Source organism: Scatophagus argus, chromosome 2 (assembly GCF_020382885.2).
Source record: "Scatophagus argus isolate fScaArg1 chromosome 2, fScaArg1.pri, whole genome shotgun sequence".
Lineage (NCBI taxonomy): Eukaryota > Metazoa > Chordata > Actinopteri > Scatophagidae > Scatophagus > Scatophagus argus.
The window spans coordinates 1,911,594-1,929,243 of NC_058494.1; the positions used below are offsets into that span (position 1 = coordinate 1,911,594).

General features: G+C 42.8%; 2 protein-coding genes across 4 annotated transcripts; one reads left to right on the forward strand and one right to left on the reverse strand.

Moving 5' to 3' along the window:
* The first annotated feature begins 322 nt into the window (after positions 1 to 322).
* On the forward strand, positions 323 to 5,505 carry LOC124065084 (ladderlectin-like). 2 transcript variants are annotated; one of them, XM_046400158.1, is made up of 9 exons: positions 323 to 497; positions 592 to 661; positions 871 to 900; positions 996 to 1,040; positions 1,757 to 1,831; positions 2,490 to 2,581; positions 4,598 to 4,723; positions 4,856 to 4,955; positions 5,323 to 5,505. In XM_046400158.1, exons 2-9 carry the CDS (start codon positions 613 to 615, stop codon positions 5,391 to 5,393), a joined length of 588 nt encoding a protein of 195 aa, XP_046256114.1. In that variant the 5' UTR covers positions 323 to 497; positions 592 to 612; the 3' UTR covers positions 5,394 to 5,505. The 2 variants fall into 2 exon arrangements, with proteins under 2 accessions (XP_046256114.1, XP_046256122.1); XM_046400166.1 differs by lacking the exon at positions 1,757 to 1,831 and having other exon boundaries at positions 328 to 497.
* A 4,862-nt stretch (positions 5,506 to 10,367) lies between these two features.
* Positions 10,368 to 15,416, reverse strand: LOC124065095. 2 transcript variants are annotated; one of them, XM_046400179.1, is made up of 2 exons: positions 15,300 to 15,416; positions 10,368 to 11,477 (listed from the first exon to the last, which is right to left on the reverse strand). In XM_046400179.1, exons 1-2 carry the CDS (start codon positions 15,400 to 15,402, stop codon positions 10,549 to 10,551), a joined length of 1,032 nt encoding a protein of 343 aa, XP_046256135.1. In that variant the 5' UTR covers positions 15,403 to 15,416; the 3' UTR covers positions 10,368 to 10,548. The 2 variants fall into 2 exon arrangements, with proteins under 2 accessions (XP_046256135.1, XP_046256145.1); XM_046400189.1 differs by having other exon boundaries at positions 15,304 to 15,415.
* Between the last annotated feature and the right edge of the window lie 2,234 nt (positions 15,417 to 17,650).

Below are 17,650 nucleotides of genomic sequence, written 5' to 3' on the forward strand. Positions count from 1 at the left end.
GATGGTCCTGTGGTACAAGCGGATGGGCCCAGGTCCATCAGAACCAATGCAGCAGCTGGGGAAAAGAGCCATTTTTATCAGCACTTGGTGGAGATCAAATCAGAGCAAAAAGAGAATGAATATTTTTTACACTTTTGCTTTTTGGTGCTGTTTACTTTACTTTAGTGAAGACTCTGTATAGTGTATCACCACTATTCACATGACCTCTACACACAACTGACAGACTGTAAGTGCACGTGCAGCCCAGTGTCAGTTTATGACTTAAACTTTATTTGCTGTCAAGAAACAGGTCAGATTTCAGGTTCAAAGCTTTATGTGCATGCTGCAATCACCTTCCCGTACAGGGCTGAGTCATAGATAAACACAACACGTAGCCCTCCACACACCCACATCAGCGTGACCCAGTGTGATTCAGGTGTGTATATAACGAGCAGGGTAACCTCCTATCATCACTGCATCATCCGCTGATACCTGAACACTCTGCATTTACCTGACAGGTAAGACAACTGCTGTGTTTGATTTCATTCAGTGGAGTTCATGCTTCTGTCCTCTCTATGCAGATTTATTGACAGGTTGTCTTTGTCCACATAGAACAATCTGCTGATCATCACCATGAAGACTGTGCTGGTCCTGTCTATTCTTCTCTCTGTTGCATTTTCAGGTCCGATTCAACACACACCATTGAGACAGAACACACACACACTATCACTTGTGTGCTCATAAGTCAATCAACAAGCCTCTAACATAGTGTGGTGACTATACACTGTGCTGTTTGTCCAGCTGTGTGCAATAGTACATGTAGTATGTGTGAATACACACGCACAGTGAACGCGTACTGCTGTTATTGACAAGGTTATATTTTCTCTGCAGCTCCAGCTGAAGTTGAAGAAAAGGCCCCAAGTGAGTATTGAACATCTTTGCTTTAATACATAGAGGCAGTTAGGCAGTTAGGCCTACATGTGTCTGACACCAACATTAATGTGATTCATCCACAGAAGTAGCAGTGGAGGCTCCAAAAGAACAGGGGGCTGCTGCACCAGGTTAGTGTCTTCTTTAAAGTGTGTTGGACCTCAGTCTGTGTGGAGAGAGCATTCAATACATCAAAGAAGAGAAGCCAGTTTTTGACTGGAAACGCTCACTGAATTGATCATCTTGTTCGTTGAACTGAATTGTTCTGACTGGTCATTCAGAACAATTCAAGATAAATTCTCAGAGAACAAGATATTTGTGCTGGATTTGATCTCATGTTGACAAACAGCAGTTTCAGCAGCTTGTGGGGTTACCTTTGAAGAACAAACAAACTAACAGTGTGCTCCATAATATGTATAACAGCAGATGAGTTGTGGCAGTTAAAGCTGGTGCTGCTGGTCTGTGTTTGCTGAGAAAGACCCACATTTGGGGTCTTTTCCTTCAGGTTCTGTCATGCTGTAAAAAAAAAAAAAAAAATCAAAGTAAAGGTTTTACTGTGTATGAAATAGCTTCATTTATGCCAATTCGCAACACTAAACTCAAACTAAACAGGTGAACATGGAACATAACTGCTAAATTTACTGACAACTGCATTTAGCTCAAAGCACCACTCAGCACAGCTTCACAGAGATGCAGCATGGCTGTAGACTCTTAGGCTGGTATTAGCTGCTGGTCAGTTTGATCTTAATATGATGTCAGTCAAACACTATTGACTTTTTGTAGATGGGACTGAAAAATCAAACAGTCTCAACTGAAAAGAGGTCTGATGAAGTAATTTATGTTTCAGAGGCGGAGGAAAAGATGACACCGAAAGATGAAGAAGTATTTGAGCCAGAAGATTCTGTCCCTGTTCCCAGAAACGGTAATCAAAAAGGACACACATCATCTTAACAAAATAGTCAACACACTGAAATACAAATGTTGAGTTCTCAGTTAGAGTTTATCAAGTCCTCCTTCACCGTTCCACATGTTGTTGTGTCATAGAGACAGGATCGATTCGATGAAAGGGATTTTTAAACAACAGTTTGCACACACTGACAAGACTTCAGCTGATGTAACCAAATCATCCATTGTGCTGACTGTCTTTGTGGTTTTGCAGCACATGTATCTGAGGTGGCAACAGCACCTAAAAGTAGGAACCACATCACTGTCTGCTTTCCTGTATTCCTTTGTTCCTTCATGAGGGAGGCTACTGTGGCAAAAGCAATAACACTGAAAGAGAAAATGACAAGATAAAAATCTCTCAAATATCAAACATGTCATGTAGACTGTCAAGTGTAAGCATGATATCCTTAAAGGACTATTACAGTATATTTGCATACTAGTACAACCTGCCTAGATTTTACTGAATGCTAACTGTTCTCCAGAGTACATCAGATGAATGACATGCTGGTCTCATTGTAACAGCTGTTTCGACTATGGGAGGCTGGAAAATGTGAGACTGGACAGGATCGGTGTATTTCAGTCAAAATGTTCTGTTCAAGAAAAGTTATTGTTCTCTTTCTTTTTTCTGTTTATAGCTCGTTTTAACTTCTGCCCAGACGGCTGGTTCAGCCATGGCTCTCGCTGCTTTATGTTCGTCAATTCTCCTTTGTCCTGGTACAGTGCTGAGGTACTGCGACTTTAGTACTTCTGTAATGTTACTGTGTTCTGCAACAGTCAGTTCCACTGAGCTCATGCACACTGTGAACAATGAGGTCAAGGTTGTAGCTTTTCCCCTCATCTGACAGTCTTATTGTTATCTTATTGTTAGTGTTACTTGTTAGTCATTCAGTTAGGTTTCTGTTATGCTCAGGAAAAGCAGGGTTGGATTCAAATGCAGACAGAGGAAGGCAGCATGGTGATTTAAGTCATTTATTACACTCAAGGCTTGCTGGCAGGTACAGGTAGGCAAACAGTTAACGGGCAGGTAGTTTCAAGTCGAGAAAAACATGCAGCTAACAGAGGTACAAAAACAAACTTGTCGGGCAAGCAACATGGAGGAACTAACAGCAAAGGAACAAAGGATCTGTGCTGGTATGAGTTACTGATGAGGGTAATAAAGTCCAGATGTAGAGATGGAGACAGAAGCTCAGGGGAGGGGAACAAGGTGATCGCAGGGCAGATGGGAGAGACAAGATCAGGAATGGAAGTAGAAATGTCTGGGGACATTTGGAAGACAAGTAAAGGGTAATTCAATTCAATTTAAATTCATTTCAATTTTTATTCATATAGCACCTTTTACAATCAAAATTGTGTCTAGGTGCTTTACAGAAACCCAGAGGGTGAACCCCTGAGCAAGCAGACAGTGGCAAGAAAAACTCTCTTTTAACAGGAAGAAACCTTGAGCAGGACCCTGATCACAAGGGAGAACCATCCTGCTGATAGTCGGCTGGGTGAAGGGGGGGAAGAAGAGGTGGACAGGACAGAGAGGATGAGAGAGAGAGAGAGAGAGAAAGAAACATACATGCAATAAACATCATACATTACAAAGGACAGACATGACAGGTTGTTATAATTGTAATTTTTAAGTGGTATATATTGTATGTATTTGTTTTTTAGCTGATATGTTGTTCAAGTTAGTTCTAATAGCACTACATAGAAGAACGACATGGGCAGATGTTGACAGTAGACACTGGGTTTGTCAGAGGGCTGGATGCAGTTCAACATGTAGATCTGGATGGAGAGATACCTGCAGAAAGATACAGAGAGAGAAAGAAAGGGAGGGAGAGACACAAAACTATGATGAAAACTGGACACACAGTTAGTGACATAAAATAATGAATCATATGTTGACCTGATGAGAGGAGAGGAGGGGGGAGGAAGAAGAGGAGAGGAGGTAGGAGTGTAGAGACGGTGGAGATGTTGAGGAGGTGGTTTGTGTCCCCCGGCAGCATAGGCATATGGCAGTGTAGCTATGATAAAGATTAAAGACTAAGAGCTCGTCAGCCCTGTTCTACCTGTGGCTGTATCAAGAAGTGACTGTAACTATACTTAGAAGCACTACACACTTTGTTTGAGGCTAACTATACGCTTTACTAAACAGAAAGGTTTTAAGTCTGGTCTTAAAGGTGGAGGTGGTGTCTGCCTGTTGAACCCAGATTGGCAACTGGTTCCACAGCAAGGGTGCCTGATAGCTAAAGGCTCGTCCTCCCATTTTACTTTTATGAATTCTGGGAACTGCAAGTAAACCTGCACTCTGTGATCTGAGTGTTCTATTGGGAATATATGGGACCGTTAGATCCTGCAGGTATGGTGGGGCTAGTCCATTTAGGGCCTTATATGTAAGTAGTAGAATTTTAAAGTTTAGTTTAGTGAGTGAAGAGAAGCCAAAGATGGGGGAGATATGATCCCTTTTGCTGATTCCTTTCAAAACTCAAAAGGGACAAAGAGACAGACGCCATGACTGCTACTTTAGAAATTACCATCATGCTGAATGGCTCTTCCACTTGGAAGCATCTGCATGGTATCCATATCCGTTCTTAGATCAGTCAGTCTGTCAGCATCAGTCCATGAAAAGATGAGCTTTATGTTCACATAGAAACTACAAACATTTCCATTAGGAGGAAGAAAATAAAGGCATGAAATGAAACAACAACATGAACAACATGAAACAACACGATCCCTTGGTGCTCCCTCTGTCCAACAGGAGCACTGCAACAGCATGGGTGCCAATCTTGCCTCAGTTACCAACCCCAGAGAGTACAGCTTCCTCCAGCAAATAACAAAGACAGCCGGTCAGAGCATCGCATGGCTGGGAGGATTCAACCTGCAGGTCAGAATTCATGAAGAAATAAGATCTCAGTCAGCCCCGGTGAAGCCCAGGACCTGGTCCAGAGGGCTCTAGACTCAGACAAGATGGATATGAGAGCAGCACTTCCTTACACTTGTGTTCTTTGTCTCTCAGGGCCGTTGGATGTGGATTGACCGTGAAGGTTTCTATTACACCAACTGGTACTCGCAATCCTCATCCAGCAGCTACCCCTGCGTCTACCTACGCACCACCAGTAAGTCCACCTGTTTGCTCTGGATAGCTGCATCAGCTTAATGCAAAGTCCAAATAAGACTAACGTATGTAACCACACTTTCTGAAGTGGTGAAAGTTACACCCGGTTTTCTGTTTTGGTCTCAGAGAGTTGATGTCTCTTTTCACACGTCTTGATCGTGGACAAAGTCCTGATCAGTGTGAACATAACATTGACTTGTACTTCAGGGAAAATGTCACACATTTTTTTGATTTCTACGTACTGATTGATTGACTTTCCTGTGGCAAGAGACAAATAGCTCCTGTTGCAGTGAACACTGTGGTGTATCATTTAATTCACAACACGAATTAGAGTTAATATTGTTTCTCCTTTTTTAATCACATTTTAGATGGATGGGGTAACACCCAGTGTGGCTCCGCTTATCGCTTCATCTGCTCCAAGGACCCTTTCAGCTGTTAACAAACCAAACATCTGGAGCCTTGGGATGGATCTTTTTCTGTTTAAAGAGCAATTTGAACAAACTTTGCTGTGTCTTAATGAAGTGTTGTTTTCCATTGTGTGTCCTTGAAAAGATTACATGTGTCATGCCTGGTGTTTTTTGGTTATGCTTTGTCTTTTGATTTCTGTCCATGTGCCATGTTCCATGTTTGTCTTGTTTCCATGTATTATGTTCAAGGTTTTTGTCATGTCCTGTTTTATTTTGAAAGTGTCTCTTCCCCTGTGTGCCCTGTTTTCATGTAGCTTTGCTTTTAGTTTTCTTGATTGCTTTTTCCCCTCCTGATGTGTGTCACCTGTGTCTCGTTGTCTTGTCTATTTAGTCCTTGTCTTCCCAGTCACTGTTGTCTGAGCGTCTGTGTTTTTTCCCCCCACGTCATGTCAGGATCTTTTTGCCATGCCATGCCATACCTTGTATTTTTGTAGATTTTCTGCCACGGTAAGAGTGAGCCTTTTGTTGGTTTTTGTTCTACTTAATTAAAAGACATTTGTTTTTGGATCTCCACCTTGCCTGCCAGCCTATTTGACTCTGCATCGGGGTTCAGCTAATTTCTGCGTCGACGACGCCGACGAATCGTGACAGAACGCTCTGACCACAATGAACCCCGCAGAGTCACTGTTTTGGGGCACCAGACTGGCAATCAGGCCCCCTCCCAGTCTGGGCCACCTCTGGAAGGTGCATATGTATCGCTTGAGGTCCAGGGGAGGTCTGCACCCAGCGACAGGCTTCCCACAGCCGGTGCAGACTCCGCAGACTGAGCCGCCTGCCGTCACGGAGGTCACAGTTCCTGTCCCTGTTCCTGCTCCGCGGACCAGGCCGCCTGCCGCCGCGGAGGTCTCCATTCCTGTACCTGTTCCTGCTCCGCGGACCAGGCCGCTTGCCGCCGCGGAGGTCACAGTTCCTGTCCCGGCTCCGCGAACCAGGCCGCCTGCCGCCGCGGAGGTCTTCGTTCCTGTCCCTGCTCCGCGAACCAGGCCGCCTGCCGCCGCGGAGGTCACAGTTCCTGTCCCTGCTCCGCGAACCAGGCTGCCTGCCCCCGCGGAGGTCTTCGTTCCTGTCCCTGCTCCGCAAACCAGGCCGCCTGCCGCCGCGGAGGTCAAACTCCCTGTCCCTGCTCCGCGGACCAGGCCGCCTGCCGCCGCGGAGGTCTCCGTTCCTGTACCTGCTCCGCGGACCAGGCCGCCTGCCGCCGCGGAGGTCTTTGTTCCTGTCCTGGCCCCACGGACCAGGCCACCCGCCGTCTCAGGACTCCAAGCTTCAGCTGATGGACCGCAGCCCACTGTTCCAGGACTGGGTTCACCAGCACCCCAAGCTACGCCAGGGCTCTATGCTTCAGCTGATGGACCGCAGCCCACTGTTCCAGGTCTGGGTCCACCAGCACCCCAAGCTACGCCAGGGCCCCATGCTTCAGCTGATGGACCGCGGCCCACTGTTCCAGGGCTGGGTCTGTCTGCCTTCACGCCTCGTCTCACCCGGTCTCCTCGTCAGGTCCCCAGGTCTCCACGTCTCGCCAAGTTTCCACGTCTCGTCAGGTCTCCACGTCATGCCGCCAAGTCTCCACGTCAGGTCACCAAGTCTACACGTCTCGTCAGGTCTCCACGTCAGGTCACCAAGTCTCCACGTCTCGTCAGGTCTCCACGTCTTGTCAGGTCACCACGTCTTGCCGCCAAGTCTCCACGTCTCGTCAGGTCACCACGTCTTGCCGCCAAGTCTCCACGTCTCGTCAGGTCACCACGTCAGGTCGCCAAGTCTCGACACCTCGTCAGGTCACCACGTCTCGCCAAGTCTCCATGTCTCGTCAGGTCACCACGTCTTGCCGCCAAATCTCCACGTCTCGTCAGGTCTCCACATCAGGTCGCCAAGTCTCCACGTCTCCTCAGGTCTTCACGCCTCGTCAGGTCGCCACAGAGGCGGCTCATGGATCAGCCTTTGGTTCTGACCCAGCACTCAGGCAGACCGCCTGAGGCCTCATGTTGGGTCCTGGCCCAGCATTTGGGCAGACCCCCTGACACGTCACACCCCACCTGGGTGTCGAACTGGGGCCGCCCGCCCGAGATTCCGGTCGGGCCAATGCCCTACACCGGGGCTGAAGCACTGACTTTGTTTTTCTTGGTTTAGGGACATCTGGGATCTGTCCCTTAAGGGGGGGGTTCTGTCATGCCTGGTGTTTTTTGGTTATGCTTTGTCTTTTGATTTCTGTCCATGTGCCATGTTCCATGTTTGTCTTGTTTCCATGTATTATGTTCAAGGTTTTTGTCATGTCCTGTTTTATTTTGAAAGTGTCTCTTCCCCTGTGTGCCCTGTTTTCATGTAGCTTTGCTTTTAGTTTTCTTGATTGCTTTTTCCCCTCCTGATGTGTGTCACCTGTGTCTCGTTGTCTTGTCTATTTAGTCCTTGTCTTCCCAGTCACTGTTGTCAGAGCGTCTGTGTTTTTTCCTCATGCCATGCCAGGAACGTTTTGTTGTTTTTGCCTTGCCATGCCATGCCTAGTTTTTCCACAGTAAGTGTGCTTTTGTGTTTAGTTTAGTTCAATTAAAGACTTTTGCTTGGATCTGCCTGCCTGCTCTTTTTGACTCTGCATCGGGGTTCAGCTATTTTCTGCGTCGACGACGCCCGCCAATCGTGACAACATGATAAAGTGTTAAATTAACTTTCTGCTTTTGGTTGTGGCAGTAAGCTTCTTTTCCATAAAAATAAAATGTGTAAAAACAGAACAATGTCATATCTTCCTTTGGGACCTTGGCTGTTGAAGTCCAGCTGTAGTCTGAAGAGTAACTTGTGTCATTACAAAGGAAGTAACCCACAGCTCTGGTTCAGAAGTTAGATCTCTTAGTGTGTGTTGTGCTCACCCTGAAGAAACACAGCAAAGCATCCTCAGAGAAAAACATGCATTCCTTAAGATTTATGACCTACAATACAATCTCACCTCCTCAGCTGAGGCAGTAATAAATGATAAATGTCAAACTAATGATTTATAAAACTCCATATCAGCAGACACTCTTTTAAATGCCTCCTGTTTAGTGATTAACCTTCACTGAAACTGCATTCCAGTGATATCAGTTATAACCCAGTTCTACCTTCAGTTTGTCTCCAGTCATCCATGAATCCATGAGTCCATAAACAATTGATATAACCCTCACAGTGGAGCAGACAGTCAGTCAGCATACTGTCAAACAGTAACTGCTGCACACCAGAGAAGTATCATAAATCAGAGTACAGGTTGTTTGTATGTGGAAATATGATTGCTGTTCTTTACTCCCTCCACCTGACGGTGATCCATTGGTAGATGATAGATTGAATATTGCAAAAACTATGAAAGACAGCAGGTTTCTTTAAAATTCATGTGATTTTAGAAATTTATAGAACAATTTGGATGGGATCCTTTGTGTGAACCAGCATAGAACTTACCACTGATTCAGGATGATTAACGAAACAATTAACTAAACAAAACAGTGTCGCCTCATAGCCAGAGGGTTCCAGGTTTGAATCCCGGTCTGGGCCCTTCTATGTGGAGTTCACATGGGTTTTCTCTGGGTACTCCGTCTTCCTCTCACAATACCAAAAACATGCACATTAGGTTAATTGGCTACTCTACATTGCCCCTAGGTGTGACTGTGAGAGTGTGTGGTTGTCTGTCTTTGTGTGTCGGCCCTGCGATTGACTGGCGACCAGTCCAGGGTGAACCCCGCCTCTCGCCCGTAGTCAGCTGGGATAGGCTCCAGCCCCCCCGCGACCCTGACGGATAAGCGGTATAGAAAATGGATGGATGGATGCCTGACTTTAGGTTAATTGTGAGTGTGTGGTTGTCTGTCTTTGTGTGTCAGCCCTGTGATTGACTGGCGACCAGTCCAGGGTGTACCCCGTCTCTCGCTCCAGTGTGATGGAAAAGTGGTATAGAAATCAGATGGATGGATGTCTGTTCTTATATGGACTGTCACGGCAGTTGATGATGTCCTGTCTGGTGAATAAGCATTACCAGCTGAACAAGAACATGAACCTGGGACAGAGGGTCTCCTATGGACCTTTGTATTATGTCAAAATCTGAACTTAAAGCTGTATTTTCATACAGGGACACATGGGACATTATACTGTGGACATTTTTACATAAAAAAAACAAACAAACAATAAAAAAACAACCTCAGTCACCTCAGTATTTTCAGTGACAGGCTCTACACTGTCCCAAATCCCAAAATATTTTAGCAGGTGATTTTCATATGGTGGAATATTCTGACTAAGCCACATGAGGGACCACTGGCAAGACTGACAAAAATAGAGGGCAATGCATGTGACAGGCTTATGGTGGTTTGCATTGATCTGTAGGGAGTCATTTATTGTGCCAAACCACAAGAAGCCAAGACATACACAAATGATGCTGCACTGCAGAGTTGTTCATACTCTGTCTACATGAACTTTTATGGATCAGATTGTTGTTACTGTGAATACAAGTGAGGGACAGTCAAGTGGTGGACAGTGGGATTCTTTTTTTGATCTTTTAAGTATCTGTCACTATGATTTTGTGATTCGCTAAAACATGTGTTGTGACTGTGTTGTATTAATAATGCAGAAATTTACACATTTATTTCTTTTGTTTATTGACTATCACTGATGTAGAAGGCTTTTGTCGCAAATGGGATAACAATATGTTAATGGGATAATTAATCTAAAATATGGACACAACATTACAAAAATTCAACTGAAGAATGCATATTGACTAAGAGTTTTAACAAGAATCAAATGACTTAGGTTTAAGCAAAAGACTAAAACTAAAGCAATAAAGCAGATGCCAAACACTTTATTAAAAACATGTAATCTTTAATTAAAACATCAAAAGATCAAACACATATTGACAGCATTTTAGAAGGTGTAAAGAAGCACTGGTTGACAACATGTTCTAATTGACAAAATGAAACTTAAAAACTGTCTGTTGCTGTTATATGTTCTTCCTTCTTTTCCAATACATGAAGAAGACGACGAAATATTCAACACCTTTAACATTCAGTTTAACATTCAGTGAAATCATGTATTTGAAATGATCACAACATGATCATTCTCATTCTAAATCTGATCCTCAATCAATTTATGATTCTGGCATATTTTCTTCCTTCTTGGTTTCTATCACTAGAAGACAGTGACATCACATAAATCAGACTTTTCATCATACTCATGCACAGATTTGACCAGCTCTATTTCCTCTGGGTCTCTTTTTTCATCCCCACTGCTCTCTCCTTCCTCTGCACTTTGGCCTCCCTCGCTCGCACTACTTGTTTCATCCCCGTCCTTGTTCCCACTCTGCCTCCCCTCCTCTTCCATCTGCCTATTCAACGCCCTTTCCTCCAGGTTATCACTCTCCGTGCTGGAGGAGTCATGTGAACAATCACTGTATTCCTCCCTGTGGTGTCCATTTTCTTCATTCCTTGATCCACAGCTGCCTCCAATTCTCTGTTCTTCTTCCTCTTCCTGTCCTTCATCTTCTTCATCATCCTCCTCTCCTCTTTTCCCCCCTGGCCGGAGGGAAATGCCCAACCTATCTTCCAGGTTACCGACTGCAGCCCCCAGCCTGTTCCTCACACCCTGTAGGAGCCTCTGGACAGAGCTGCCTTGACCTGACTCCCGGTTCTTCATGTCATGGATGCATCCCAAAAATAGCATCAACACCACAATGGCCAACAGAATTAAAAAGATAATTAACTTTGTATTTGTGGATTTGGATGGGGGAGGGAGGGGAGGGGTTGTGCTTTCGGTTGGCACTGAAGAGGAAAATTGGCCAAGCCGATCAGTTGTTTGGAACCTGACAAGTGGTGTCAGTGTGGTTGATGACCAAAATGATGATGGTGAATTAGGACTTGTGTCATTCTCCTTGGTGCCATTATTTTCCTCAGCTTCCGTCTTGTTCCAGCCATTTGCAGCGTCTGCTTCACTATCTGGAGCTTGAGTAGATATTGTTGTGGTGTTTGAAAGATGTGTTCGATTATCAGAAGAAGATGCAGGAAACTGGAGAATTACCAAGAGTAAAGTCAGTACTAGGACAGCCTTGGACCTCATGGTAACTGGTCAGTGAAAAAAGAGAAAATAGAAACATCAGTTAGAATACATGCTATAAAGACACACTTAGTATAACACATGTATACATATAAATTACATTTATATACAAGTAGTTTTCCAAAGTAAAGTAGTAAAAAAATAATTCGCGGAATAGCAGCGGATAATGTGCGGATACAATCTTAAAGTGTTGATAGTAGTGCAGGACAAATTGTTTTTGTCCTATGTGGAGAAAGAGGATGAGCTGAAGAGTTTGATAGCCACAGGGAGGAAGGACTTCCTGTGGTGTTCTGTGGAGCACCTTGGTGGTCTCAGTCTACGACTGAAGGTACTGCAGTAGGATTCCAGTGTGGCATGCAGGGGGTGTGACTTGTTGTTTAGGATGTTGAGCAGTTTCCTCAGCATCCTCTGCTCAGACACCTCTGCCAGAGACTGCAGTTCCACTCTCAGGACAGAGCCAGCTCTCCTGATGAGCTTATCGAGCCTGTTGGCATCAGCTGTCTTCACCCTGCTGCCCCAGCGCACCACAGTGTAGAAGATGACACTGGAGATTGGTGTTGGCTGTCCAGTCCAGTTTATTGTCTATGTGGACCCCTAGATACTTGTTGCAGTCCACAATGTCAACCTCAGTACCCTTAATGTTGATAGGTTTGGTGAGCACTTTCTGTTCTTTCTGAGGTCCACCCACAGACCAAGCATCACTCTGGACAGATAGTTGGTGACAAGAAACACAACAACCTGATTGAGGAACAGCTATAGCAGATTTGAAACAGGCTGGAATTTTATCTACGCTTGGAGACCAGTTAAAAATAACAGTTAAAACCACATACTATCAGCAAACCACTGGATAGTTGTTTCAGAAACAAGGTTAATGCTTGCTGCTTTCCCACAGTTCTGCCAGTTTAGCCCATTCCTGACCCTCTGATCCACTATCAAGAATGATAGATCAAGATTTGTTTGGTTTGTTAGGAGAGATCATTATCCCACATGGCATAATTAGCTTTACAGTTCATAATCTGCTTCAGGATGTGCCAGACTCCCTTGCTGTAACTTGTTTCATATAACCACAATAATCTACTCAGCAGATGGAAAGTTCATCTGCATTACATCATGTTAACTTTGAGCCTGTTAATTATTTTAATATATAAGGACACCCTGGGCCCATAACAGTTTTTCAGCTAAACTACAAATGATCTACAGAGAACACTGTCTTCAAGATACTATACACTAACCTACACACTTAGATGACAGTCCCCTCGACTGAATCATGTGAATCAGAATCAGATCAGAAATACTTTATTGATCTATTGGGGGAAATTTATAGCATAATTCCTCCATTTAGACTGATAAACTGCATGGTCACACAAGCACAAAATACTGATACTGATGATATGATGCATATCTACACTCAAGCATGTACACATTTTTATTTCATAGTTTGACTTTCTAGCATTGGCTTAAGCACATTTTGCTTCCATTACTCATCCCACCCTCTTAAGGGTGCAATTTCCATTTTAGCATTTTGATACTTGCATATATTTTCCCCCCTATTTTTACTCTTTTTCTGATTTTTATTGCTCAAAACAATCCATTTCACTGCATATGACCATGACATGTGACTTTTGAGTCTATAAGTAATGACCAAAGCAACACTATAAAGACAAAGCTATTAGAGCACTTGACCATTACACCAACAGGGACTTTAATGACATTACATTCAAATACTTTGACAGCTTTGCATCTATAACAGCTGCCACTGTTCTGGGAAGGCTTGCCACTAGATTTTGAAATGTTTCTGTGGGAATTTTGCCCATTCATGCAGAGCATTAGTGAGGTCAGGCACTGATGTTGGATGATAAAGTCTGGCTCACAGTCTCCATTTCAGTTCATTCCAAACTCACCCCACCCTTGCTTTGTGCACTGGGGTACAGTCATTCTGGAAGAGAACAGGGCCTTCCCCACTAAGTTGGAAGCATAGCATTGTCCAAAATGTCTTGGTATGTTGAAACATTAAGATTTCCCTGAACTAGAAGTAAGGGGATGGGCCCAACCCCTGAAAAACAACCCCATAAAGAGGTGGGTCTGGATACTTTTGTCTATACATTGTATGAAGACACCCTCATCACCTCCGCCCACCAAATAAATAAATAAACTATCAGGAGAATTTGGAAGATGTTAAAGGCCACTCCACACATGTATTAAGGCATACGTAAATATTCTCTACTGTGTGTATGACATTGTCATTGCATTCAAAAAAGCAAAAAGAATTATTGCATTGAAATCTACACGTTCTTTGTCCTTCATTAAAAATTCCAGAACGTACTGGTATGCAAGTATTTTTTTCATTTCACAAGTTTAATTCCTGGACACAAGATGTCTCCTGCTTCACAGTAATGTCCATTGTCCATTGTCAGTGTCACACTGTCTCCTTAAAATCAGATATTCAATGACCACCGAGAAAATTTACCCTTTCAGCAGTGACTATGGAAAAAAGTTTCTAATGTCAGACTCTGCACATACGTCATTCTGCACTTTAAAGCTCAAACATTCACCTGGAGAAAACAAACAAACAAACAAAAAAACAGTTTTGACTGCAGGGGAACTTTAAAGTGGGTTGCAGGTAGGTGTAGAAATAAAGTTCACTTTTGAAATGAGTCACTTTTTCCGAAAGACCATATTGTCACATATGTGTGGAAAAATGCCCTAATATTACTAGTGAATACTAAATACTAAAATTACATGTAAATGTAAAAAACGGAGAATGGAGAATTTAACAAGCCTTTGGTATGTAAGCTGTATATGCAATCCATTCTCATCACTACAGAAAAGGGTACTCAAAAGATAAGAGAAGAGTTAACATACAAAGACACACAGTAACACATACACCCAGGGGACAGGATGTGGTTGTTTCTGTGTGTATCATAACTCTGTGTGCCACACAGGAAATGACAGGAAACTTGCAACTGCAGCAAGCAAGCAACTGTCTGCAAGCCACGGTTTCTTACTAAATTATTGCTGCTACTGTCACAGTTACAAGTATCAGTACTGCTCTTATGCATGCAACTGTGGAATTAACTGGTACTGGATAAAGTAACCCTTTCTCAGTCAAAGGCAACTACACACAGTTTATTTAAATCCTATCTAACACAGAACACATTAACTGGTGATTATGGTCATGTCTTTAGCTATTCCGGCAGGAGCTCACGTGCAATTTCTTTACACCTTTTTGCTGGACAGGAGATTTTTATATAATGTATCAAACTGCTTATTGTATCATCTTTTAGTTTTTGTTTTTCAACTTACTGAGATTGATCTTACTTACAATTCTTAATATTCTTAATACTGAATATTCTTTCTACTTGTAACATTTTACAATTTCAGAAAAGCTCATCAATCTGCTTTTTAAACCTATTAGACACATATCTTGTACTATACTTTTATATTGCATTTATGATTTGTACACTAACACAGAAACAAGATATTTTCATTCAAAATTACAGAGTCTTCAGTCAGTCACATGCTGTGAGAGGCAAAAAATAAAATTAAGAGTTTCATAAAAACAATAAAATAGAAGAGAACTTGTGAACGAGGGCAGGGCTGAAAGTGAGGGGAGGGTCAAAGGGTTGACCAGACAGGATTCACTGACAGAAATAATGGAAACACAATACAAAAAATGGATGGAATCTGGTTTAAAGAAACATGAACAACAGATGAAAGACAAGAGTCAAAATGAGCGCGAAACTGTCACATAATCATCAAAGAACCTAACAGATGTATGTAAATTTGTCTAACTACACATCTTAATAAAAAATATGTGTGTGTTCACTTACTCACTTTGTTGATTATCCAGCTAGTTGATGAGACAAAGATGATGAAAAAAGACAATAAGTGTGAAGAGGTGAAGTCTTTGAATTTGATTTGAATGTGAGACATGAGAAATGGGAGGGGAGAGGGCGGGGAAATGAAAACAAATCATTCTCATTTATTCATTGTTCTTTTTCATCTTTTTACTCTTATGGTTGATCTTCTTACATCATTTTGGTGATTTTTGTCAGATGTTACCTGTTACGAACATTTCTCTGTTCAACTAGCACAATAATTATCTCAAAATTCGATTAGGTATAGTTTTCATCATGCCAACATGTTGTGTGTGTGTGTGTGTGTAGTTGTCTGTCTTTGTGTGTTGGCCCTGCGATTGACAGGCAACCAGTCCAGGATGAACCCCGCCTCGCCTGTAGTCAGCTGGGACAGGCTCCAGACCCCCCACGACCCTACACGGATAAAGTGGGTATAGAAAATGGATGGATGCTGTTGGAATGGCCACAATTACAGCTGGTTGGTACAGCAAAAAAAAGAATAATCCAAGGCAGGTTTAAGGAGTGTCACAGATGTGGTTCTTTTATATATAAATTCATTCATTCATTCATTTTGGCAAACAGCACAGAGTCATTAAAGCAGCGACACACCATGTTGTTAAAATGGCGCCTATATATAGTGTGTCTCAGCTAATGACCCTGGAGGATTCCACCCACGGGGATCCACGGCCGGCCAACATAAGTAACCCACCATACAAACATATTTCATAACCTATACACACCCATTTACACCAGATATTACTAAAAACAAACACATCTAAATCACCTTGCATTTGTTGTACTACACTGCACACATATCCATCACCCCACAGCAATACACACTTGGGTTTCCCCCGGAACTATAAAATCGGTATCCGTTCCCTGGGGAAACCTTTCAGCTGCACAACCTGAGGACACAACAACTGGTGAGTACACAACACTTTGATCTTCTTAGTATACACACACTGAGCAACCCAATACAGCTTAGCTTACCTCATTACACCACAATATTCAATACATAAGATAAATAAATCCATATAAATGGGTAAACAAGCAAGGTGTTAAAGTATATTGTGCAAATCTTCAATAAAGTGCTGTTGCTCTTAAAGTGTCTGTGCAGTTATTAAAGTGCATATGTAGTCATACTCAGTCAAAGTGTGCGGTGCTATATGTGCAAACCGGGTGACGATGTGTCCTTTGTCACAGATGCATTAATTATAACTTCAGAATGTATCATTTGAAGTAGCAACGGATCAGTTTCCCTAGAAAACAACAAGTGCACCATCATCTGTATCTGTTCAGTTAACTAAGAGTGTCTGTACTCGAAATTGGTGGGACTTAAATCAGAAGTGGGCTGTGTTAAAACCTGAACTGGACTGAATTTGTTAATTTAAACTTGAATGGAATGTTTTTCAGGAGTTGGACCAGACCCCTTACTTCCAGTGAATGCAAGTCCTGAGAATTTCCCCTCTGCGGGACTAATAAAGGCCTATCTCATCTTATCTTATCTTTTTGGACAATGCTTAGCTTTCAACTTTGTGGCAACAATTTGGGGAAGGCCCTTTTCCAGACTGTGCCCCAGTGCACAAAGCAAAGCTCCATAAAACATGGTTGGACAGGTTTGGTGTGGAAGAACTTGACTGGCCCACACAGAGCCCTGACCTCAACCCTATCAAACACCTGTGGGATGAACTGGAGTGCAGACTGCGAGTCAGACTTTTTCTACCAACTTCGGTGTCTGACCTCACTATTGCCTGACTGCATGACAGGGCATGAATTTCCACAGAATGCAATATCATTGAACTCCCTGGTGTAATTTCCAGGTGCCCCAATTCCTTTGTCTATATAGTATATGACGATTGCATTTTGGTTAGGTTTAGATAGTAGTCTGTTGGTTAGGGTGTGGAAAATATCAAACCAGAGTTAACACTAGAGTTATAATGCAAGCAAAGTTGGCCTGAAGCGTAATATCTCATCTCCCTGTGTTTTAGCAGACAGAACAACATTACCAGCTCATGGCTGTTAGCTGCTAGCTGCATTGAGTGTGATAATGCCACCATTCTACCTTTGAATCAGGGGAGCTGATAATAACTTTTATTAAAAATTAAAATACTGATATCATGTTAATAAAACACATGGTTATGACATGGTGTAAATAATCCAGTGTGGATGTTAGGCTTGTGGATCTTATTTATTTATGTTATTGTTTATCAGTTCATCTGATTGCCTTTCATCACTAGGTGGTGTCAGTTGTTAGGTTTATTTTTCTTTTTTTCTTTTTTTTTTTGTTTGTTTGTTTTTTGTGTGTTGTTTTGTTTTTGTACAGT